At 37.3% G+C, this 24,899-nt stretch overlaps 1 protein-coding gene across 1 annotated transcript; it reads right to left on the bottom strand.

Annotated features, from left to right (window-relative positions):
- Positions 1 to 578: 578 nt before the first annotated feature.
- LOC113233594 (cofilin/actin-depolymerizing factor homolog) lies at positions 579 to 24,557 on the bottom strand. The gene is made up of 4 exons (XM_026468743.1): positions 24,401 to 24,557; positions 7,229 to 7,419; positions 5,548 to 5,679; positions 579 to 1,058 (listed from the first exon to the last, which is right to left on the bottom strand). The coding sequence occupies exons 1-4, from the start codon at positions 24,401 to 24,403 to the stop codon at positions 938 to 940; spliced, it is 447 nt and encodes a 148-aa protein (XP_026324528.1). The 5' UTR covers positions 24,404 to 24,557; the 3' UTR covers positions 579 to 937.
- Between the last annotated feature and the right edge of the window lie 342 nt (positions 24,558 to 24,899).

Below are 24,899 nucleotides of genomic sequence, written 5' to 3'. Positions count from 1 at the left end.
ATAAGGCCGCTTTAAAGGTTTGTAAATTAAACGACTAATAATTTTACTTATATCGAGTGTATTTCTGGATAAATTGGTTACAAAATGCTTATCCAACCGTTCGCCAGCGTTCGTTCTTTGACAAGCAACAGCGAGATGAGGCTACAGTATAAAATCGTACACCTTCACATTACCGTCTAGAGTATAAAAAGCCGACCCAACGGATCGCTAGGAGCGTTAATTCTGACAAAACTCGCAAGTATTCTGACACTACGCATTTTTGATAATGTTGTTCCCATGCAGTTTTGTCTCAATCCACGCTCGCTGTTTAACCTGTATATTCAAAAAGAAACCTACGCGTCACTGAATTTGAGCTTAACTTACTCTTTATAGGAAAAAATATATAATAATTAGTATAATTTAAATTACATACTCCCTTATTCGCTATTTAGTAGAGACGGTCATATACAGTTAGCTAACTCTGTACAGATAAGACAAATGGAAACCGCTCGTAAAACTGCATAAGAAAGCTTAAGGATTGAAATTAACATAAAAAGAACCCATGCGAATGTGGGCGAGCGCACCGCACTGCAATACTGACTCCTACGATTTGAAAACTCGCATCCATATACAAATTTTTATTTATTTTCCCCATTGTGTTAATGTTAAAATGTCGTTCATAAAGACATTGGTAAAGAAACTGACACTTGTGGTACCTGTACGTGACAGATGTGACAGCTGTAGTTCTGATACATAATGAAACTGGCAAAGTGCCAGTGCGTACCAAAACTGACAGGCGTCATTCCCGTACGTAACAGAACTGATAATCAAAGTATGTAATGGTTACTTTCTTGTAATTAATTTTCGGCGGCCGTGAGTATTGAGTATGAAAACTTGTAGGTGGAGGCTCGTTTATCGTTAAGACTAAGTGGGGGCGCCGCTCGATGGTGTAAATGCGTTACTGGCGGTCGGTGGCGCGCAGTTTCTCTTCAACGGCCTCCTGAGACGCCTCGGAGAGGTCGGTCGCTTGGATGTACTTCTGGACGCCGACCAACGACTTCTTCAGGGCATCAAAAGAGCTGTTGACAATAAGATGTGAATATTAAAATAGGAGCAACCCCTAGAGTTTCTTGTTCGTTTTTTCTCAAGGATTCAGCAGTGACTCAGCAGTAACTTAAAAAATTACATTTTCAAGTATAAATTTATTTTCCCTATGAAATAAATGATTTTGAGGATTGTTTAAGGTAAATAACGGCAGCACATCAAGCGAGGCGATTTTCGAAATAATCTCAATACAGAGTACTAAAAAAACCGACCTCAAGTCATTCATCACCTAGTTTGCTACCCTTAGAAGTGGAATATTTTCTTCAAATTAAATGGGACTGTTATCCTCTTTCCAACCAAAAAAGAATCATCAAAATCGTCAATTTCAAAATCAACAAAATTCACAAAAAACGGAGTCATCGCGTAACATAAAACAAAACATAGTCGAATTGAGGAACACCTTTTTTAAAGTCAGTTAAAAAAGTGTAAAGCTTGATGTGGTGTCGACTGTATTATTTTAAAAATGTCGTTATTTTGATGCCTTCTATATGTAAGGGCGCGTTCCCATTATGTCGTGACGTGTTAGGTGGAACAGTTTAAGGTGCCTTCTACATTTAAATAAAGGTGTTCACGCATAGAACAACACCATTAGCGACAGCTAACGACAGTTCACGACTTTTTTGACGTCACGATAAAAATGCGACGACAGACAATTGCAGCTTCAAACGATTCTGTCGTAAAAACGACAAGGCGGCTGCCGTGAACCGACAAATTGTCGTTACAATCTAGTGGGAACAGCTAGAGACGATAGTCGTTCAACGACATAAACGTCCACGACACAGTTACGACAGATAGTCGTGATATGGGAACAAGCTAAACGCGACCGTTGTCCAACGGTAAATAAAACGTTACGACTTAAAATGTTCACAATAGCTATTTATTACACAAGCAATGAAGGAGTGCAAGTTTCTTTTAATTTGTGCGTTACATTGTTGTGTTGTTATGGAATATTTTGATCGCCGTCTACGGACATCTGCGACATCAGATGAGCCAGCTATGCGTTGCGAGTCTTTGAGAACCGTGTTGACAAGGTTTTTGAAGACTTAAGTCATAGCGTAAAAGCCCTGTACTCTTGTTCACCGTCCGAAACAATGACTTCAAATAAGTAATACTTGATCAAATTAAAAAATGCATGATGCAAATGAAGCTTCATACTTGACATTGTGTTTTAATTTCGTCGAGTATTACTTATTTGACTGCTATTAATTTGGATGGATGTCGGATGAACAACAAGAGTAGATCCCTAGGCACTAGAGCCGCACGGCTTGCAATGGCCAAAGCTTGTTACAAAGACGAAAAAACGCAATAGAATTAAAACAAGTAACACCATACGCCTGTGATTTATCTTTTTTTTATAATATTAAATGACGGGACGAACAAGTCGTGCGCCTCATGGGAAGCTACACGCCTATCCATAACAGATGCAGTGCCACTCAGAGCTTTAAATCGCAAAGATTTGACCATGCGACATAAGTTGACAAGTCCCATGTGCCTGTAATTTCACCAGCACCCTTATTCTTCAAAACCGGAACACGGTAATGCTGACATTACTGCTTGGCGGCAGAAATAGGTAAGGTGGCAGTACTTCCTTAGACGAACTCTTTCACAAGCAGCTCTACTGCTACTGAATCATTGTCAACACAAACTCAAGACAGCAAATTTGCAGCCGGAAGCGAGTCTCACCTTGTTCATGTAATAGAAGTATTCGATCAACAGTTAAATTCCACATCAATATTCTCTGTAAAAGCAACAAAGGCGTGACGTCAATTGTATATCAATTTGCGAGAAATATCCCCTCAATAAACAGAGTGCATTTATTGTTTGCAGATAATGTAGCACCTAATTGCTTCTTTGCTAAGGATACATGCAGCAATGTCAGACCTAGCAATATTCCCTGCCACCTTAACCTATTTCTGCCGCCAAGCAGTAACGCCAGCATTACTGCGTTCCGGTTTTGAAGGGTAAGGGTGCTGATGAAATCACCACACAACAACAGGCGCATGGGACTTGTCAACTTATGTGTTAGGGTGCCGGGCGCAGTGGCAGTGCCCCTCAGATCTTTGCAATTTAAAGCTCTGAGTGGCACTGTAACTGTTATGGATAGGCGTGTAGCTTCCCATCAGGTGCACGACTTGTTCATCCCGTCAATTGATGTTATAAAAAAAACCTTTTGTCTTTTTTTTTACCATCCTCACAGTCTGCCCGCTACGGGCTTACAATTTTTAATGTATAATGAAAAGAAAACTTGTACATAATAGTATTTTACATAATCGTTGCATAATGAGGATTCGCAAAGTCGCGTACCGTGTTTTGCCGAGTGGCCTAAGTAATAGGTACGTGATTTTAAAACCGAATTAGGTATGTAATGATTGCATACAATACGAGTAAATAATGAAACATAACCAATATTTAATGTACATATATTTTGTTAAGAATCTATGACAACAATGTCAAACGCCGGCAAACCACACCCTACAGAAAAAAAACCAAAAAGATAGAAGCGGCTAAGCATTTTTTTTATAAAGGTTTATGGTGCGGTTGCAAGACCTATAGGCTAATTTAACCAATCAGCAGGCAATAGAGCGTTTGAATAGGGTCATATTTGATATTTTAATTAGCAAAAATACGACGTTCTTTTTTTAAAACTCATTATAGTTCTGTGTACGAAATTATAATTACATTTTTCAGTTTTGAGTCCCATAGACAATAGAACTTTGATTCAGAACTAAAAAGAGCGCCTTTGTGATATGGTTTATGAAATTATAATTGACAGATGAAAATACAGGAGTAGAAAAAGTAAATTAATTCATTATTACATTAATTTCCTTGATATCTATTCATACTTCTATAAATTCTTTAAACTGTAAATATATTTCTTAATTAGCTATTTCCTCAGTTTTGCCAAAAGTCGTACTATCTATACTCCGTTCAAACATTGATGGCGCTATGCGTTTCCGATTCGATTTTTTATAACAATTGATTTTATTTGTGAAGAAGTTATAATCGTGAATGTGAGCGGCTTCAAAAAACAAGACATTGTCTGTTTGGGATCGTGAGGTTGCGTTTGACAATTTGTGTACTCTAGTGATTGATTAATTCTAATGAAGATTCAAGTGATGGTTCCCGTTCATATGGAGAAGAATCCGACGATTCATTATAATGAACAATAAGAATTTATTAAAATTATTTATCATTTATTTCATTTCATTATAATTTATTAGACAGGTACCAAAATGTATCAACTTGAATAATGTTCGTTAGGTATATAATCTGTTGGTTCGACAAATATCGGAACTAAAGAGCACGTTGATTCACTAAAATTAAAAAATAAAAGAGTCCAGGAAGTATTGCATTGTTTTGTCTATTGTTGTATGTCCATAATTACGGAACTTCGGAGGCATGTATAAGTCAATATTAAACAAATGGTTGGACGGAGTATAACACTTTCATTATCATTTGGTATGTAATTAAATACAGGAATGGCCGTAGAGTATAAACACTGAAGCAAATGTCCGAGATACTCGTAGTTATTGGTTGCAGTAACTTTAAACCTCGTAAATGGTAAATTTTGAGTAAAAACCTGAATGTTATTATAGAAGCGTTGTGACTTTTTGAATGAAGACATCATCAGTCAACATCATATTTGTATCCCATGTATTATTGTTATGTCTATAAGTAGCTGTTTTTCATTAAAACAAAACTATATTTCTAAATTACGTTTTCATAAATAAAAAGGTAATTTTTAAACTTATCTCTCAAAGGGGAGATACTGGGGCACAGATTGTAAAATGCACTAACAGCATATTTTTGAAGGAGCGACATTACGGCAAACCAACACGCCGTATTCCATTATAAATGTATTAGTTTGAATGTTTATATCAAGGAAATAGTGACACTCAAGAGATTTATCGAGTTCTTAGGTTTTCGTGATGAAACATAGGAAATGAAACCATTTTTCCGGATTTAAATCATATCTATATTCGTTATATATATCGTATATTTGTTTTTTCAAACAAACCGACTTTTCGGGCCCTTGGATGGGACCTGTAAAGGGCCCGAAACGTCGGTTTATTTGAGAAAACAAATATACGCGATTTCAATCCGGAAAAATAGTTTCATTTCCGACTGAAGAGATTTCTTTACATAATATGTCTTGTTTGTATTGATGCAACACCGTTCATATAAGTTTCGTGAGAAGCCGTCATGGATTTTTTCAAAATGGCAGTCTGTAGGTAAACCAAGGTCTATAGTAAAATGTACTCAATATCAATTACTTGCTTGAGGCCGTTAGTTTAGCATGAAAAATATCTTTCTAGATTACCTATAGTCAATAACATACACTGCGCGTGTCGTATTCATAGGAATAATAATATTGTTTAGGGTGACTTTAGGTCACTTCACATTTTGATGTGTACGGGGCCTTCCGAGATTAGTATACTAAGCAAATATTATAGAAGCCCTTACCTGGAGTACAACATCTTCTTCTTAACCTTGGCGGTATCGGGGCACCATGACATGAGGAACAGCTTTTGTTTCTTGCTCGCCTCCGATGTGCCTTGGCACTGGTGCGTGTATTCAAAGTCGAAAAGGCCATATCTGTAAATATTTAAAGTTAAAATTTAATGGACAAGTGGTGATGGGCAAGGCAAGTAAGTTACTTGGCAATATGCGATGGGTGATGGATAACTTGGTTGTCAAAGCTGGGTTGTGGAATCACCACACTTGTCAATACAGAAGTCTTTCGTGCAGCCGCCGCGCGGCGACCGTTCAGTTACCACGCTTTCACGTACATTAATGCCGAATCTGAATTCTATTTACTAGGCAACAACATTTGAATTCCTGGGAATAATGCAACCCGCACGGAAGCTGCGCGGCCGCCGCGTTGACCAAGGCAGCCTCTCATTTAAGTTAAAACGTAAAAGCTAAATAAATAGAGCGCATTTTGCCATGACAGTTTGGTCTCTGAACACGTGCACGCGATCGCCGCGAGGCATGGGCGCGATGAAATTTGTGTCGAATAAACGCGTCCTACTGGTATAGACTTTTGCCTATTTGCCCAATTCTAAGCACAAATACGTTGGGTGCAAATTCGTAAAATTTGAAGCCCATATACATAAGCTATAACGACATTGGTTAAACCTGATACTCCTCGAATGAAATTCAGGAAGTAACCTTGTGTTAAACAACTTGTTACACAATTATTTGCGGTCTAACGTCGTGGTTGTATTTTGCGAGTGGTGGTGCCCGCAAATTCGTCTACGTGAAATAAGTATTCTAGTATCCTACTGTACTATGCTAATTTAAATAGTTTTATTAGTTCTCTATACAAACTTTCATCCCCTATTTCATTCTCTTTCAGATTTATTTTTGTGTCAAAAAGTAGCCCATTTATCTCTATACAAAAATTAATCAAAATTGATTCAGCTGTTGCGTGAAAACGTAATAAGACAGTTACTTTCGCATTTATAACATTAGTTAGGATGAACATCATAAAATTCATAAATATACGAGTGGCTAGTAGGTAATTTTGTTACTGTTATGCTCGAGAAATAATGAATAATTCCACGTAAGTACCAGCGTTATCAGGTGAAGTGTAGATAGCGGCTATCAGTACTGGAAAGTTATGGTAGAGGTACTGAACGCGTTGAAGTACTTGAACCCAAAGTGGTGCAGGACATAACTATGCGGTTGGCATTTATAATCCTTTTGTGGCAGAGGCAAACATTCACTTTGTGTCGCTGATTGAACGCAATAATTAGTAAGAATTCTTTGTGAAAGAGTTCGACAAGGGAAGTACTGCCATCTTAAGGTAAGTAGTATTTCGATGTTAAGGCAGTAGTTCGAAATTGTACATAGCAAAATGCAAATTATGTCAATTGTGTTACGTACAAACTACATACCCTCAAAAAGTATTGTATTTTTAAAGGAGACGTTTCGTTATTAACTCGTTTTGTACGTACGTTTGAAGTACCGCCCACTGGACGAGTTTGTAAAAAAAAAATCTGTTAGCACTTAATCCTATTGTCATTGCTAATAATGGTCTCAAGTGGAAACCTATACTAAGGAATTGACCAATAAGATCTTGCGCTAGTCGCGCGGCTTTCGACGATCAGTTATCACCAAGTAACAAGATAAAGTACATTACCTGCATTCTCCAGTGCCACCCTGCTGCAAATCCTCCAGGAATTGGTCGTATTCGGCATTACGCTCGCCGACGGTCTCGACGTCGATTTGCTTCTCGTCGCGAATATAGAACACCACGTAGCGGTGTTTCTTGTCCTTTTTTATCTCCTCGTACGTCGTTTTGCACGCATCCGAGACTGTCACACCAGACGCCTGTTAAAAATAGAAAATAAAAAATTACGAACAAAAGCTTTTCGACAACTATATCATATCCCGTGCTCGTTGTCACTGTTATGTACTTGCTATGGAGAAATTAGGGATTCGCAATTAAAGTCATGTACAATAGATGCCGTAATTTATCTGGTCCCTTGACCGTCTATTTGTTTCAGGGGCATAACACATGGACGATCCTTACGGTTTGTAGACAGGCGAGAGAAGCACTCCCAACGCTAAACGCCTCTCTATCTCAAAAATTAATTAAACTAAAAGGCAAAAGCTTTGCACTCTAACTGCCGTCCTAACGGGACATGGTCAGGTGTTTATTGTCCAGTGATACAATAAACACCTGAGGAACGCAAACAAACTGAGGAGGTTGCCAAGATTCCTGGAGGTTGGGTTGGCACGAGTAGGACCCTGCACCCACCACATGTAAAATAGGTGCCTTGTCGTCGAGTTGCGGACACCAGCCCGTTGCACCAATTCCGTTCGAAACAATTATTGTCAAGGAAGTAATACTTCCAAAGCCTTGAAAACCCTTTGTCACGATGGCAAACATGTCCCATACTTCAGCATGAGGGATGCTACTCACTAGTAGTCACTATGATCACTACGTGGTACCGGCAATCGCTACTGGGCCACAATAACATAGTGTATGGCATCGATACAATAAGAAGACAGTGATATAGATCTATGTTATATCATGGAGCATGAAAGGAATTTATTTACCTCTCGCCTTAAAAATAAGTTTAGATCGATTTAGTTTTCAGGAGATTTTAAGCGGGCAAATTGCATATCTACCCAGTTTTCCAGTTTTCAACGCCACATTTTGTAAAACTCCCCGAGTTACATCCTGTCGTAATTAAGCTGCTAATGACTCTCTGCAACTGGGTTACGTCCAAACGAACAAATGCCAACAAGTGGAAAGTGTAGAATATGAATATAAGTTACGTAACGCAGTTGGGTGCATCTTGTTCTAAATAGTCGGTGAAGTACGCAGCAGCTGTGAGAGATAAATTTAAGTTTTGTTTTTAGACCCGACCTATAACATCATCATCGTTATTTTACTGTACGGTTTCCATAGATTAAATATAACAGACCATCTTATGGTGCTGGATACAAATCTTGGTTGCTTTCTGCGAAACTTTTAAAATTGATCTGATCTTTATTCAAAAGATGTTTTAAATTTTTTTTATAAGTTATTCAGTTTTCGTGTGAAAACATGTCCTATTGATGCAGTTTGAAGACTGCCTTTCGACATTGTACAAATCGTCTACAATAGATGGAAAGACTTAAGTTTTATTAACAAATCATAATTTCACATTTATACAGAATAAGGTGGCATAAGCTTGATGTTTAAACAGAAACTTGGGAGTATGTCGTCGCATTGGAATAGGTCTTGATCTTGCTATCGCTTGATCGATCTCAGAGATCAATAACCCAATCTCTCCTAGAGCTGCGCAGGAGAGCACACGTGTGTAACACACGTCGACGGCTAAATTTACACGCTACGGCCAATGTCTTTCGGCTATTTTGGTTGAGCCATGCGGGAGATACAGCTTTCGAGTTTCTGCTCCTTACACTTTAATAATAATAATGTGCCAGATTACCACACCAATTACCTGATCTCAAACAAGGGAATTTGGTAAAAAGTGGCACCAGAACACAAAGTTTACCGAAATCTGATAAGATTTCATCGAATCTCTATTTGCTCGAGATCTGATACAACAGACAGCAAATTAAATTACGTTTAAGCGCTCTATTATAAATGACGTAAGGTATTATTTTCAACAAAGAAATATGGCAGTCTCCGAGTCTAGACTTTGGCTCATTCGCACCAAATGTATTTCATGTTTCAGTTGTCTACTGATTCTAAAGGGAGAGTGATAAGAGACGGGACTTACGTGTCACGCCTATCCATAACACTTGCAGTACCACTCAGTGCTTTAAATCACAAAGACCTGAGGGGTCCGCCACTCTGAGATATAAGTTGACGACTCTCATGTTACAGACACATGTAATTGTGCCTGTAATTTTACCAGCACCCTGACCCTTCCTAACCGGTAGGCAGTAATGCTGGCGTTACTGCTTGGCGCCAGAAACATGTAAGGCAGTACTTCCCTGGACGGACTCTTTCACAAAGAGCTTTTCTGCTACTAAAAAACTTGTGCTAGATACTTAGATGTGTTACGTACTTGGTCGGTCTGTCTGTGTATGTTTTGTAGTAAGACGGGCGAAAAATCAATATCAAAATGTTTGACGTCGTCTTATATCGCATCCTCAATAATAGTGACGGAATTCAATATTTAGAAGTTTCTCGGTTCTTCAAGAAAACTATCTAATTAACCGTATACGTTACATTAATAAATAAATAAATAAATAACGCACACACTCAACATAGCCCCGCACTAGGGAAACCCTGTGTCGCGGGTGCCATGGACACACACATAGACAACCACAAATTACACCCAAACTCACGAGAGAAATAATTGTAGGACATACAACTATTTCTCTCGGCCCGGGAATCGAACCTGGGACCTCTGCGTGGCAGTCCGGCATGGTAACGGTTCGGCCACGGAGGCATTGGTATGAGATGTGCGCCGAATGTAAAAACGTCAGAGGCGGCGTTTGAACCGGCAGCGATCGGCGTGACATATTTTTTCAGGTAGGTATTTAAAAAAAAAACACCAAAACGGTATTTAAATCAACCTTTGTATAAATTTTCAACGTTTTTTACACTTGAACCTGTACTTAAAATAATCAACCTAAGAATGTTTGTAAAAAAAACAATCATATAAACACGCTCTTAATTTAAATATGATATGAATAGGTAATTATACTTATAAGATAAGCCGTCGTGGCCTAATGGTTTGACCTATCGCCACTCAAGCAAAGGATCGTGGGTTCGTATCCGGGCTTGCACCTCTGAGTTTTTGGGAATGTAGGTTGAAAATAACGCGACGAAACCTGCACACATTTGCAAAGCAAAAAAGTAATGTGTGTGGAGTTCCCAATTTTACATTTCAACTCCCAAAGTTGCCAATCATATAGCCGGCGAGGGGTTATAATTATATACGCTAACTATTATTATGAATAGGATGTGTACGTAGACTTTCTTTTAGAATGAATTTTCATTGTTACAGAAATATAGTATAAATCATTAACAAAGAAGCTGATATTTCTTTACATCACGCCGATCAAGTACATCGACGGCGGCGGTCGTCGGTTATGGCAAAATTTTATTATGAGTAGAATCGAGAAAGATGAATTAATGTAACTTTTAATTCCTCGCGCGATCCATCACTATCTTTTTGTAACTTTCTCAGTTCCCCAAAAAATGTTAATTTTTGGATTTCATCAGTTCTTTTGAACATGCTCATCTACTTCAGGTTCTTTTGATTAATCCATGAATTATTTATTGTAGTAACGTAGGAGGTAATCAATATGAATGAATCAGAATCGAGAATGATTATCCATCTGTTAATAGTTGCACCTGTTCAAACATTAATTTGTGATATGAAACAAATGTTTGTTATTGTAAACATTGCTTCCGAGACGCCATAAGCCGACGACTTTACTATCGATCTGTATCGATCGCGTATGAGCGTTATTGATATTAGCGGATAAACATTAGCCACGATGGCTGTGTAGATTCATTATGTAGTATTGCAACGAATAGTATCGGCCACTGGCCGAACATTCGGCCAAAAGCGTCGCCAAATGGCCAAATATTCGGATTGATGAACGCACGTACGAAAAATACTATGTATGAACTGCACTCATGGTGAATAATTTTGTACAGACAAGTATAATGAAAAAAAAGGTATATTCATTCACAAGTTTGTAATTTAAATTTATGACCAATATGACTTCATGAAGAAAATACCTTCATTGTTTATTTAACTTCAGATTAACTTTCAAAAACTTAATTTTATTTTGGTTTGCAAATAACAAGTACTTGGTTGATTTTATTAGCGTTTATGTAGTCATCAGTAAAGTACATCGTTTTCATCATGTGATTCATCATCTCTGAGAAAAGTAACTTGGCTATATTATATTTCTTTTGATCCTTTCGATAAAGAAGCATAATTGCGCTTTTGCGAACTTACAATGTATTTTCAGCATTAGGAGGGTCATTCTAGCGGAGATGGCACCGCGGGCCATAAAAATAAATTATACAATTCGTTTTTAATTGTATGACAAGAATACGCTCAATTAATTAAAATTATTTAATTTTTTATTTTATAAATCATCATTTAAAAAAACGACATTTTTTCCGATATTGTACAATTATTGTGTTGTTCTACATATTAACGCAGTCATGCTGTCGTCTTGAAAAATTTTTTCCTGTATGTAGGCAACCATTTTCGCGGTTATTTGTGCGTCTTTCTAGAAAGTTATTACTGTCGCTGTCGAAGAAAATACAATTTACGGATTGTACCACACTGATAATTGATTGCATGGAAACGTACATATGTATTTAGTGAGGAGTTATTAACAAATTAAAAGTTACACGATAATTTACTGTTATTTCCTATTTGCTCCTCCTGTTTTTAAGTATTCGGCCGAATAGCAAAAGCAGGCCGAATAAGGCTTATACTTCATAGGAACCGAATATTCGTCGCGACTCTACCATTAAGAGATATTGGCAGAAGATAACACTAACAAAGTTTTATGATATCGACGCCATCACGGAATTTTCCTTTCATCGTTCTCGAACGGTTACACTTACAATCAACCCCCCGTTCACACGGCATTGCTCTGCTTTGTTTATACGTGTGTGCGTTTTTGCAGTACAAATCGTCAGTTTAAAGGTAAAACCACATAAGTGACATTTTAAACAAAGTCTTTAATTTATATAGCTATGGTAGAAAAGCACTATCTTTCTGCACGTGAAACTCAATAACAGGAAAGCTATAAACGTAATAAGAGTTTTATCTGCAGAAAGATGGTGATTTTCTTAAAACAGGTACATGATTTGGAAATTTTTTAGTTAGTGAATGTGTAGAATGGGGGTTAACCAATGCACGGCATCAATCTACCCAACGTTGTTTCGTGCAAAAACTTTGTCGCAGTACGAACTACGCCAATGTTCGGATAACCCCTGATGTTACTCTCATTTCGCCGGCTGTGCCAAACATCACTTTCCAACTAACACAACTTTCAAACGATCCAAGACCCTATATCACAGCAATAAAACGGACTGAGAAATCAATTATGCAAATGTCACGAGAAAGATCTTCACGAAATGACGCGGGATTTATGAAACATGTTCGATAAGTTTTTAATTTGGAGGCCAGAGGCGGTATTTTACTAGTTTAATAAACATTAGCATGTAATTAATATTCATTTATAGTTTAGATAATCGGCAAAAAATCATCTTTAACACGTTTTCGTTAAGAATCGATACAACCTCAAATGGCTTTAGTTGATTCCGCCTAACAGTGAAAGTTGTTGAATGAACTTTGGAAAAAATGTATAGTAAAATTGAAGATAATATACACTGATTATTAGTATACGGCGTGAAAACAATTTTCATGACACAGAAAAAAACACAAATTTACCTCGAAATTTTACAAGAAAACTGCTGCATTTCAATTGGTATTTTACATATACCAATGATTTTTTTACGTCAACTGAACTAAATAGAACACGTATAGAGAACGTTTCACATTTTTGAAATAGCTTTAATTTCGTTTGTAATTAGACAAATGCTGAGGTAGTATCCGTTTCCGTTGTGCGAAAAGGTATATCTACAATCTCTTGTTAAAAAAAATTGAAAGTATCCTACGTATAGAAGTTTTTTACGCCTATGTAACAGAGGCAGTTGCCCTGAGACATAAGTTGACAAGTCCCATGTGCCTATAATTTCACTATATCTTTCAAAACAGAAATAGGTAACATGGCACTACTTCCCTGGACGAACCCTTTCACAAGGCGCTCTACTCTTACTAATGGTCGTAATACCTGTCAAAGATACACGTGATGGATGTGTACACGTACAACTTTATGGTTTCCATACAACTTCATGGCTTCCATACGCGAAGTTGAAACTGTTACAAGTAAATAATCTCAGTACAGAGTACTAAAAAAACCCGACCTCAAAAGTTCGTGGAATTACATAGGTTTGCCAAATTTAATGAAATCGGTTACTGGAAAGTGCGCGAAACCGTATTCATAGTATTTTGCCACTCTTACAGGTTGAATATTTTCTTCAGATTTAAATGGGACCAATTTTGAGGTACCTTCTTTACAACAGAAAAAAAAAGAATCATCAAAATCATTGGGTCACAAATACCGGAGTTATCGCTTAACATACGTACAAAACAAAAGAATTGAGGACCTCCTCCATTTTTTGAAGTCTTGACGTCTATAAAAAAAATTATTAGGCACTCTTTATTCAATCCGGAAGGATTATGCCGGCAATAAACCCGAAATAGACACTGACCTTTCAATTTACTATTCCATTGAAGTGCGATGTTTCTTCGAGAAATGGCGCCTATTTCTCGGAAATGAATGATTCATTGTGCTATTGTTCTAAATACTTTATGATATTTTAATATGGCTCTTGCTAAATAATAGTAGATTGTACAACAAGTGCATAAAACGCGTCATTTTACCCGAGACGAGTATATCCACCCGAGCCGCAGGCGATGGTGGATACTGGATACTTAAGCACAGGGTAAAATTGCTTTTCACTTCGATTGCGAGGAAATTAAACTAAATTGAATATAAAATTACAACAATTAGACATATTTAATGTGATGTTTTTTTATATTTTATGCATTAAGGCATAAAATCGTATTTTATGCAGTCTACACCCAGCATAAATACGAACTTTAAGAGCATGAGAAGTGAAAATTCAATTATTTGCCACTTATGGTAACAACGGTATAAAGTGTAAAGATTTTCTTTTTTTTTAAGTAGCACTAGAGCTCCTCGTGGAAGAGTTCGTCCTAGGTAGTACTGCCCACCCTTACCTATTTCTGCCGCCAAACAGTAATGCGGGCTTTACTGCGTTCCGGATTTGTAGGGTAAAGGTGCTGGTGAAATTACAGGCACATGTAACTGCAACTTATGGACAGGCGTGACGCTTACCACCAGGCGCACAGCTTGTTCGTCCCGCCACTTAGTATCATGAGAAAAAAATCTGACTGGGCGTCAGAGAATGTAACAAGTATAGTTTTAGCTGCTTTTGTGATTTTGAGTTTATACGTTAATAATCGATTGGGTATCTACGTAGTAATAATATCCTTCTGTCTTTGTGTATATGTGATTCAGTGTTTGTGACATTAATCAATATATGGATGACCGTCTTTCCTCCGTGCTTCTCCAAGTCGTGTCAGATTATCAACGGAACTATGCCATAGTAGTGTTTATAAACTATTATTGTCTAAAATTCAGGTTACAGAGTCATTCGAGTTCTATGAAAACTGGAATATTTGTGTATAATGGAATCAGGTGAAACAGGTGTTACAGAGTCGTTCGAGTTCTATGAAAACACGAATATTTGTGTATAATGGAATCAGGTGAAATGTCACTTCAAATGTCACTTTATATCTCGACTCATCCGAAGAACAGAGTCCGATGTGATTATATAGCGAAAAGAGAATAAGTACGTTACGAGAAAAATTTCCTTATTCAAACTAAGGGCTACGTAAAGGTGTTTTGAGAATTTATATATCATATTTCATTTCGGAAATATAAAATCGAACAACGGTCGATCTGATATCCACAGCAAAGAAGAACGAACGAAATGTACTATGTCCTGAGAACAAGTAGTCTTGCACATAGATCTTTGTTCTACGGATGAGTCGATCTGAGTGGATAAGCAAATTTTTAATTCATTAGTCCATGAGTTCATATCGCCCGCCCCAAGCGTACGGCGAGATATCATCCCTACTTGGCGGACATCCCCTTCAGACGTAATAATAATAACGCACACACTCAAGCTCCACACAAGGGAAACGCTGTATCGCGGGTGCCATCGACACATAGACAACCACAAACTACACCCAAACTCACGAGAGAAATAAATGTAGGCCATAAAATTATTTCTCCCGGCCCGGGAATCGAACCCGGGACCTCTTTTTCTCGTACTGAATCGGTTCTATTCATATCAGTAGCTTTGTTTCAGAAGTATTTTTTTTATAAATTCAGTTGATATAAAAAAAGGACATTGGTATGTCCTTTGTTTCTTTCAAAAATCATTCTTATTTCAATGTAAGCTTTTTATAATATTGCTCATATTCGTACCACGACAAACCTATCAACCAAGTAATGTATTATAGCTAAAGTGACTGAAAGAACGAATGATTTCCAAATATTGCCTATTCCTTACTAAAAATAGGAAAGAAATAACGCAATTATGAACTGTAAAATGACATCTCTTTTTTTTTTGATGCTCCGAATCGTCCTATCGTAGTATAATGTTAAAGTACTTAATATTATTTACATCCAGAGAATTTTAACAGTAAAAAAAAGTATGTAATAATGAAATCTATTAAAATTACGTTTTCACTTATTTTTCCGCATTTTATTGAAGAAAAAGAAATAAAACAAGCCGAGTCGTGATTGTCACGTTGTGAATTCGGAATTCTAAAAAGTCTAGTGTCAACTGTTAGTGTCGCCAAGGAGCTTATAGATGTCGCTGTCATAATTTTATGAAATAAACATCGCGTATTTTTATTTTCTTTATTGTTTTATTTAAATAAAACAATAAACAAAATATTTAAGAGATATATATATGTAAATAAATAAGTTCAACTTAACTTTTAATCATTACAAATCAATATTTAGACAGTAAATTCGAAAATAATATTGTTTCCATTGCATCTGCATAACTACTTTAAGGTTGCTAAATTTGACATAAGAACAATTTACTTTAATATTAAAGTCGCGTCATAGTATGAAGTGAGTGACTGAATGAATAGTCACAAAGCTGCCAATAAAACATCATAGTTTTAACATTATAATAAGCTTACATTAAGCGCGTCATGGATACGAAAAGTCAATGTAAGGTTAAAGTAATATTGTTTTAAGAGGATGTGGTAGGCCCCCAGGTCTGTGCACTGTGCAGCTTTCCATCACTGCGAGCAGCAATTCACCTATTGAGATCAAATATTCAATTGATGTATTGTGAACAAAGAATGCACATGGCGTACCGATTTTAGCTTATCTTTGCGAATTTATCTGCCACGTCATGCGTCGTGCCCAGTTCCTGTGAGCGTTTTATCGGTTGCCACTGATTGGGTACCTATTTGGTATAATCTGTTGACATACGCTGTTATGTATTCGATTGATGATTTTAATAATAAAACTGCATAACGTCGGGGATTTGCACAAAAGCAAATTTTACAGAAGGTTTTATATTACTTTGTTATTTTAATTGCTACGACTTTCATTTTTATACAGTAAGCATTAATTTATGTTGGCTACGGACTGCTAACAACAGATTTCCATAAATCGTGTTAATTTACTTGCCAAGTCGCGGATGTGATTTGGCCGCGAAATGAGTAAGTTACGCGGTATTGATATAAAAAGCATATTGTTATTAATTGATTTCTGGCTTTCTGTCAGTCAATAGCAATTGGCGTTAAGAAGGCGGGTCCCAATCATGCACTAGCATGCAAAACTCAAATTGACAACATGTACATGCATCCGCGTATCTAAAACGCGGAATTATCCAATGCTAGTTACGCGGACTTGCACTATCCCCGATGAAAGGTCTCTTGTTTGTGATGTTTTGATGCTAATCCTCCGTAAACTCAATTTTGGGTTACATAAACGTTACAATAAACTTGTTTCGTTTCAAATACGTTGCCAGATTTTTCAAGGTCGTTGAAAATAGCTCTTACATTGTAAATAGTTTTTGTCTCCATGCAATTGGATATAGAGCAGTACTATAGCAATATTTGAAGAATTTCACTTGCATTATCACAGTGTAGGCGTGAATACGCTATTTATAGTGCCAAGAAAAATATGAATATAACCAATATTTATAAAACTTCTGGTGGCAAACGGAGCGTTATTCGTCTGAGGTTATTTAGCTACCCTCATTCATTGTTTGTTTAATGGATATTGGTCGTGAACTGACGTTTGAAGGATGTTCAGTTTAATACATCTAGTAACGTTTCCGAAAATCCGTCAACCCTTGGAAATCCGAAAGCATTTCTTTAGGCACGGACTCGAATAGTAGAGTTCGCTCGCATACGCTTTAATTTCGAGTTTTTATTAATGGATTCGCTGTGTTTTTGTTTGATCTCCGAAGCGGTCCGTAGCAAAAATAGTTTAGCAAAGGAAGAAAATTCATGTTTTTTTGCCTTATTCGTCTCTACCTCCTGAATCACGACATTTTTGTCGTAACTGGGAAAGACATACGACCTAACGCAGCTATCAAATCATCATCATACATCATAACTCACTTATAGAACATGATAGGACACGAGGCACAGCTCAACATGTGCAGTACTAAAACAATAATGCTATGGCAGTTCGTGTGAAGAGGGACAATACGACATCAACACTAAGGGTCGTATTCCAGAACTCTACTCAATGCTCAAGTCAGGATTTGAGCAGACTTGAGTATGATTTCAAGCACTGGAAATACGGCCCTATTGGCAAGGACGTGAGTATGATTTTCAGTGCTCACTGCAATACTCAAGTCCTGACTTCAGTATCAATGACCACTCACACATACGACCCTAAAACTACTAGAAAATATCGCTCATAAGGTAAATGCTGAAGTATCAAAACTTGTAAAGGTGTATCCCAAACGATGTTAATAGCGTCCGATTATAAAAATAGCGGGAAATTTTCTTGTGAGAGCGATATTAGAAGACCGTGTAATGAAATGACGCCAACCGCCTACGCTGCGCCGGTCAGAAATAATTGTTACCGAACTGGAGACGTAATTTTCCTTTTGATTAATGTTTCATCCTGAAACTGTATACATGTTACTCAAAGGACTTCAAAAAACTTAGGTCTCTATTCCCCTTGTCACTTTTATGATTATAATAGAAATAAGTGACTTACGCATGGAATACATTTTAGCAAAATTGGAAAAACATTTTCTCCGGATCTAAAACCCTTCACAGCTCCCACGGTCCATTTATTATTCAACTGCCTCCGTGGCCAAACGGTTACCATGCCGGATTGCCACGCAGAGGTCCCAGGTTCGATTCCCGGGTCGGGAGAAATATTTGTATGGCCCACATTTATTTCTCTCGTGAGTTTGGGTGTTGTCTATGTGAGTGTCCATGGCACCCGCGACACAGGGTTTCCCTAGTGCGGGGCTATGTTGAGTGTGTGCGTTATTATTATTATTTATTCACTTGTGACATGGAACTAAAGGATCCGAAACCTTGGTTTGTTTGAAAAAACACATATACGCGACTTAGATCCGGAAAAAAAATCCAATGTTTAGAGAAATTCTCTCATTTAACCGACTTCAAAAAAAGGAGAAGGTTCTCAATTCGACGATATTTTTTTTGCATGTGTGTTATGCGATAATTTGTGCACCGATTTTGATAATTTTTTTCGACAAAATTAAAAGACGTATCCAGTATGAAGCTTTATTCGCATCACGCGTCTTTTCATTTGGTCAAGTGTTGCTTATTTGGCAGTAATTGTTTCGGACCGATGTCGGACGGAGATCGTGAGACCCCCAGTTTCGCGCACTTTCCAGTAACAGATTTCAATAAACTTTTGAGGTCGGTTTTTTTTAGAAAATAGTTATTTACGTCCCAGATAGATGGAATGCAGCATGTGTTCGCACAAATATGACAGCCTATTTGAAGTGGAAGAAATATTAAACTTATTACGTCATTGCAGGTACAGATGAGGGAGTGTACAGCAGGGAAACACAGTAAGACGCACCACAGACAAGGGCAACGACGCTGTTAAATGCAAGATGAATGTTATTTGTGACGTTAACTCGTCATGGATCATTTGATCTACCATCTTGTGAATATATTTATTTAAGTTGTTAGTTTCTTTTATTGCCATACTAGACACACATCGATCGATTTCTGAGTTGAATCAGTGACCTAATCATTCGAATAGCTCATATACCTAATGAATAGACTGAAATACAATTTTGTACTGACTCATATACAGAAAAAGGATTTGTAGAATACGAATTTAGAAATGATCAAAGCGATTTATCATAGCAATATAGGAAAACCGCTACATTCTTAATTTATGTTGTTGGAATGTTAAGTACACTTTATTTAATTCTACATTCCTCTTAGTGGTTAGTTCTGTAATATGACCAAATAGGTTGGAAAAACATTTTAGAGCGTTACATTTTTTTATGGCCAATTCACTTTTATGAGCAAGAAGATTGGAAAGATATTTTGGAGCATTTAAATTTTTAGTAAACAATTAAATTTCAAATTTCAAAGATACTTTTCTACATAGTATTATATCGTCACGCCCATCTCCCATTGAGGTAGACAGAGATAAGAGCCTTCGACTTGTTACGAACCTGACACACATCTTTGCAAAGGTATTATGGAGCTCTTAATTTTTAGTCGCTTAGTCTGTATAATAAGAAAGTGGGTGGGAAAGATATTTTGGATTTTAGCAAGTTTAAATGTAATGTGTCTTTATTACCATAACTGTCCTTATTTATGCGATAGCATAACTTGAGATAACATGTTATCTAAAGCGATTAACACACTGCACCGCGGAGCTGCGATTTTTAACGTTGTACTGAAGTACCTCGGTTTGTATGGAAAACACTCGCCGTCAAACACACTGACAACGCTTCCCGCGCGGGAGCACGGCGAACCGCAGGGTATGGCACACTACGCTCCGCACTACCGCGCAGATTTTTAATCAATTTGTGTCTATTCCAGTAATTGTCGTTCGGATGTTCTCTAACAAATAATCAAAGGATTCAGTTGACATTCGTGTGTAGTTGAAACATCAATATTTATATTTTCTTAAATCTTTGTAATGAAGTTGAATGTTATCTTCGGTGTCTTTTTATTTGAGTAAACAAAAACAATCGACAGTATAACTGCAGCGTCTTGAATGAGTTGTGTATTATTAACCATTCTTGTCAAAGAAGGATCTCAGCTACATGTGCAATCATTACGATGATCAACTACGCAGCGAGTACTTTGAGTGGGTCGCTAGACCGCTGCCCCCGCGCAGATTAAACCACGCGTTGACGCAGATCTGCGTCTCCGTTACCGCGCCCGTGATTCCGCGTTCCACGCACCGTCGCGGTGCAGTGTGTTAATCGCCTAAATGAACATATTATTAGAAAAAAAAAAACAAATTACATCACACAAACAAACTACAAATCGCGATTACGCTTACTAACAAAGATTAAAACGATAAAACAATTAGTTCCTCATCAAAATGAGGGGTGGATCAAGGAGGGGTGAATGGCCTCTTTAGCAATGCTGTATGCGTATGCGTCACGTTATGACTCAGGTGCTCGAGACATTGGCGGTCGGAAGCAAGGACAGCGCGATATTGATACTTGTATGTCCTAGATATACTTAATACCTGATAGTTATGTATGAGTGCGACACAGAAGATGAATCAATTTACAGATATATAGAGATATAATTTCAGGGTTATTCCCAATTGTGTACTGGATGCCTGTAGGATATCTGTGTAGAACGCCTATATGAAAGAACTGCCCAGCAGCATCTTTATCATGTAGTTTCCAGGGCACACCACAATAGTAATTACATTATCGGTGGTATTTCTTCCTATGCTTTACCAATAAGATAAAGAGAAATCACACTGAAGGTTCTAAATGAACACCATTACTTAACAGGTTCTCTTTGCTCCAGACGACCTGTGTATCCATGTTTACTTGAGAACTCCTAAAACGATCTGTGAAGCTTATAAGAAGCTTTGCTTTACAGTAAGGTATTTTATTAGAGACTAAACTAGTGGACAGCATTTTCTGTTTGCAAGATATTTCAATCTGTCAAGATTAAGCGTAATTGCGCGCACGTAAATTCAGCCGTGTAATCATTTTGTAATTATTTAACAAGATCACATTCGGACTATTATTGCAGAAATATCATTGACAATTAAATAAACAAATTAGTATAACCAATTAAGTAAATAGACACATAATGAAATTAATTAATCTAACAAAAGGTCAACATTCAAATCAAAAGGGTAATTGCATGCAAATATACTGGATAATAAATTACATTGATAAGTTTGATAATTACACTGTGCGAGTCTCTCAGGACAGTTTATTGTTCAATGCACTGTGAAAATGCAAGTTCAGACTTCAGATGTAACTTAAAGGTGTTTTTAATACTTTTCAATAAGCAGGTTTCTTCATTAATTCTTTTGTAAACATTAAAGCAAGTCTACGTTTCGGGCCATTTACAGGTCTCACAGTCACGTCTGACTGAGATGGTAAAGTCATCAACAAGTTATGTCCAATATTAATTACTATATATAATTATACTTTCTTCCAATGTGTAATAATCATGAAACATAAGAACTCGAGAAGTCTACAAAGTGTAAATAATAGTATTTTTAATCACTTTTAAGATCTGTGACCAGAAAAAAAGCTGCTACCAGGTTTGTTGATTTAGGTGAAGTTTCAAGAATAACAAATTGCACAATTCATATACAATATCTTCATTTTTAGGTGCCATAACTTAAATTACTTGCATATTCCAGTGGGAAACAGTTATGCTGCTGTACTTAGGGCTAACGCAGTTACCATACCGGACCGCCACTCAGAGGTCCCACGTTCGATTCCTGGGCTGGAAGAAATATTTGTATGGCCTACATTTATTTATCTCGTGAGTTATGGTGTAATTTGTGGTTGTCTATGTGCGTTTCCATTGCAACCGCGACAGTGTTTCACTAGTGTGGGGCTATGTTGAGTGTGTGCGTTATTACGACAACCATTTCACCAGCTTGAATAGAGGATACAAATGTAAAATAGAGAGGTTAACATACTCAGTTTAAGATGTTATTGGCAAAATGGCATTACTATTTCTGTGTTAGTGCTTAGGTACATATTCCTACAGTGAAGGGAATGTCAGTTTATTGTAATGTTTGGCTACTAATTGCAAGTATGCAATTAGCAGTAGCTTTTGAGCAATAAATTAGGAGAACTTAGACACACTCATTACAGACAGGAAACTGTAAATTGCATATTTTACAGAATATACCAGTAAGACTATAGTGTAGCCCAACAAATGATGTTATATGAACTATTTTTCTTTTGATGAATAATCTGGTTATTCATAGCCTACTGGTTAGACTGTGGAGAAGGGCCTAGACAGCGGACAACTGGTATGACTATGAACAATTTTCATACATCCTGAAGCTGGGTGTGCATACTATCTTATGGAAAAAGGTCCATAGAGATCAGTGGCTCAGATAGACATTCCACAAGATGCTTATGAAATACAGGTATGGTTTATCTTGTTGCATTTTTTGTCACCATTTAAGCAAGTGATAATGGTTTGTAACTTTTAATTAGGTACATGGTTTGTATATGTACAATTAAGTACTTATACACATCTTCAATTTGTAGAGTTTAAAGTCCAGACCATAATAATTGCTTTCTGAACTAAAATTGTTAATGCGAAGTGTAAGAAGAGTGTCACCGACATTATATTTTACTACAAAGATATTCACATATTTTTGTGAAATTGCTCCACTAGATTGTTATAATTATTAATAAAAAGATCAAACGCAAATAAAAAAAATCCTCCAGTCTGACAGCACTCGCATTGTGTCAGTGCCAAATTAGGGCGACCGGTCAACCAAGTGAGCTACAAATTGAATCAGCATATTTTACGAATTTCTCTGAGTTGTTTATTAAATCTTTACCTTGGGCTTTTACACCGCGTGTCAATGCCAAATGCAGCACTATGAACCAGTTGAAAAGTGAAACACTTTGTATGCAATTTATTAACAAATACCTTGTATTTTAGATCTTTAGTCTGGTATATTAGAGGTTGCTTTTGCTTTTGATCTCCACTTTATCATGTTAGTATTACTGATTACTTTTGTATGCAGTACAATGATTGACAAGATCTATTTGCTGCAGCTATGCCAGTGCACCTTTATTCAACATAGTATTACTATAATTGTTATGAATCATTGATCAACCTTCAGTACTAATGATTCATGCCCATATATGCAACCAATAGCTATTTCATGTCATCACTGAGCACAGCCAACGAGGAAAAGCATATATCTCCTTACTAATTATGTTAATATGAGTCATAACAGGATATTAAGGGTCTGATAAGAAAGTTTTTACAAACCACATCGTATAGACATTACACTGATGTCATAGGAGTGACCTTGACTTAGCGGTTTAAGAGAGCAATACCCTCGTGGATTTTTAGTCGGTTTGGTACAGGGACGCGTCTAATATCAATTGTAGCCCCTATTCACCCCAAAATAGACACGAAACGGTTGACAGGAGGTTGCGCGACTGCTATACCATATATGGTCAAACTCAAATGCGACTGCGCGGCGGTGCAATCACTCTCGGTTCGATGCCCTCGCGGAGTGACACAGCGGTGCCGCCGACACCACATCTGTCTGATAATGTGAAGATCAACCGCCAGACGCCCCGCTGCCGGCCACGCCGCTACCAAATCGGCGCTACGACGTCAAAAAAGGCGTTGCAAGCACGTAACCTTTACAACATACGTGAAATCCAACACCGATCAACAGCGGTTGGCCTGTCCATCACATCCACGCGGCACATCCCATCCGTTCGACAGCCCGTACGGGTACCGTAAAACACAACACGTGGCATAAAAATCACTGAACGGTGACAACTATTTTTACGAAAAGGCGTGCAAACTCGCAGTGGAGTTGTGCGAAATATGGCGGCACCCTTCACGGAACAACATTTTTCTTTGTAAATGCGGCATTTCACATAGAATTTTAACACTCGCGTTTTAGATTATCACAATACGATCCCAAAGCACTGCAATTTATTTTCTTCACTTACCATTTTTTGATGTTACACACGTAAAAATTCCACCACTCACTTCACCGACTCCACGACAGCGGGCGACCGGAACGATACTGCCGTAATGTTGGCTACACGTATTTTGCGGCGACTCGGCGACCAATCAGCGCAAGTGTCAAATGGTAATGGATAACGATGAGTCAACTAAAATTCTTTTTATGGTAAAAACTTATCACAGATAATTTCACAAAAGGGCATTTATCTATAAAAGTACAATACACATTTTGGCATGTCCCATAACTTCTAATGTTCTCATCGTGTTTGTATCATTTATAAAAAAATCTATTTGGATCAGAACTATATAAATGACATTTTATTTGAAGTATGTATGGTAGGAATTTAATTTTTCTGTTTGCATTGCTTGTATTGTATCTAAGGCTTATATCTACTGTCCATGCCCCGTGTTTACATCTTAGACTGGAAATCATCCTATGCGATACATCTTAGACTTGGTTTTTTTTCCATCCTCTAAGGTGTA

Source organism: Hyposmocoma kahamanoa, unplaced genomic scaffold (assembly GCF_003589595.1).
Source record: "Hyposmocoma kahamanoa isolate Upper Pololo Valley unplaced genomic scaffold, ASM358959v1 79, whole genome shotgun sequence".
Lineage (NCBI taxonomy): Eukaryota > Metazoa > Arthropoda > Insecta > Lepidoptera > Cosmopterigidae > Hyposmocoma > Hyposmocoma kahamanoa.
The sequence above is the reverse complement of the archived record's forward strand: the minus strand, read 5'-3'. Positions and strand labels throughout refer to the sequence as shown.

Coding starts and splice junctions, on each gene's coding strand:
- LOC113233594 (XM_026468743.1), bottom strand. Junction 5,680..7,228: donor GGTGGCACTGGAGAATGCAG/GTAATGTACTTT, acceptor AAATATTTACAG/ATATGGCCTTTTCGACTTTG. Junction 1,059..5,547: donor AAGAAGATGTTGTACTCCAG/GTAAGGGCTTCT, acceptor TATTGTCAACAG/CTCTTTTGATGCCCTGAAGA.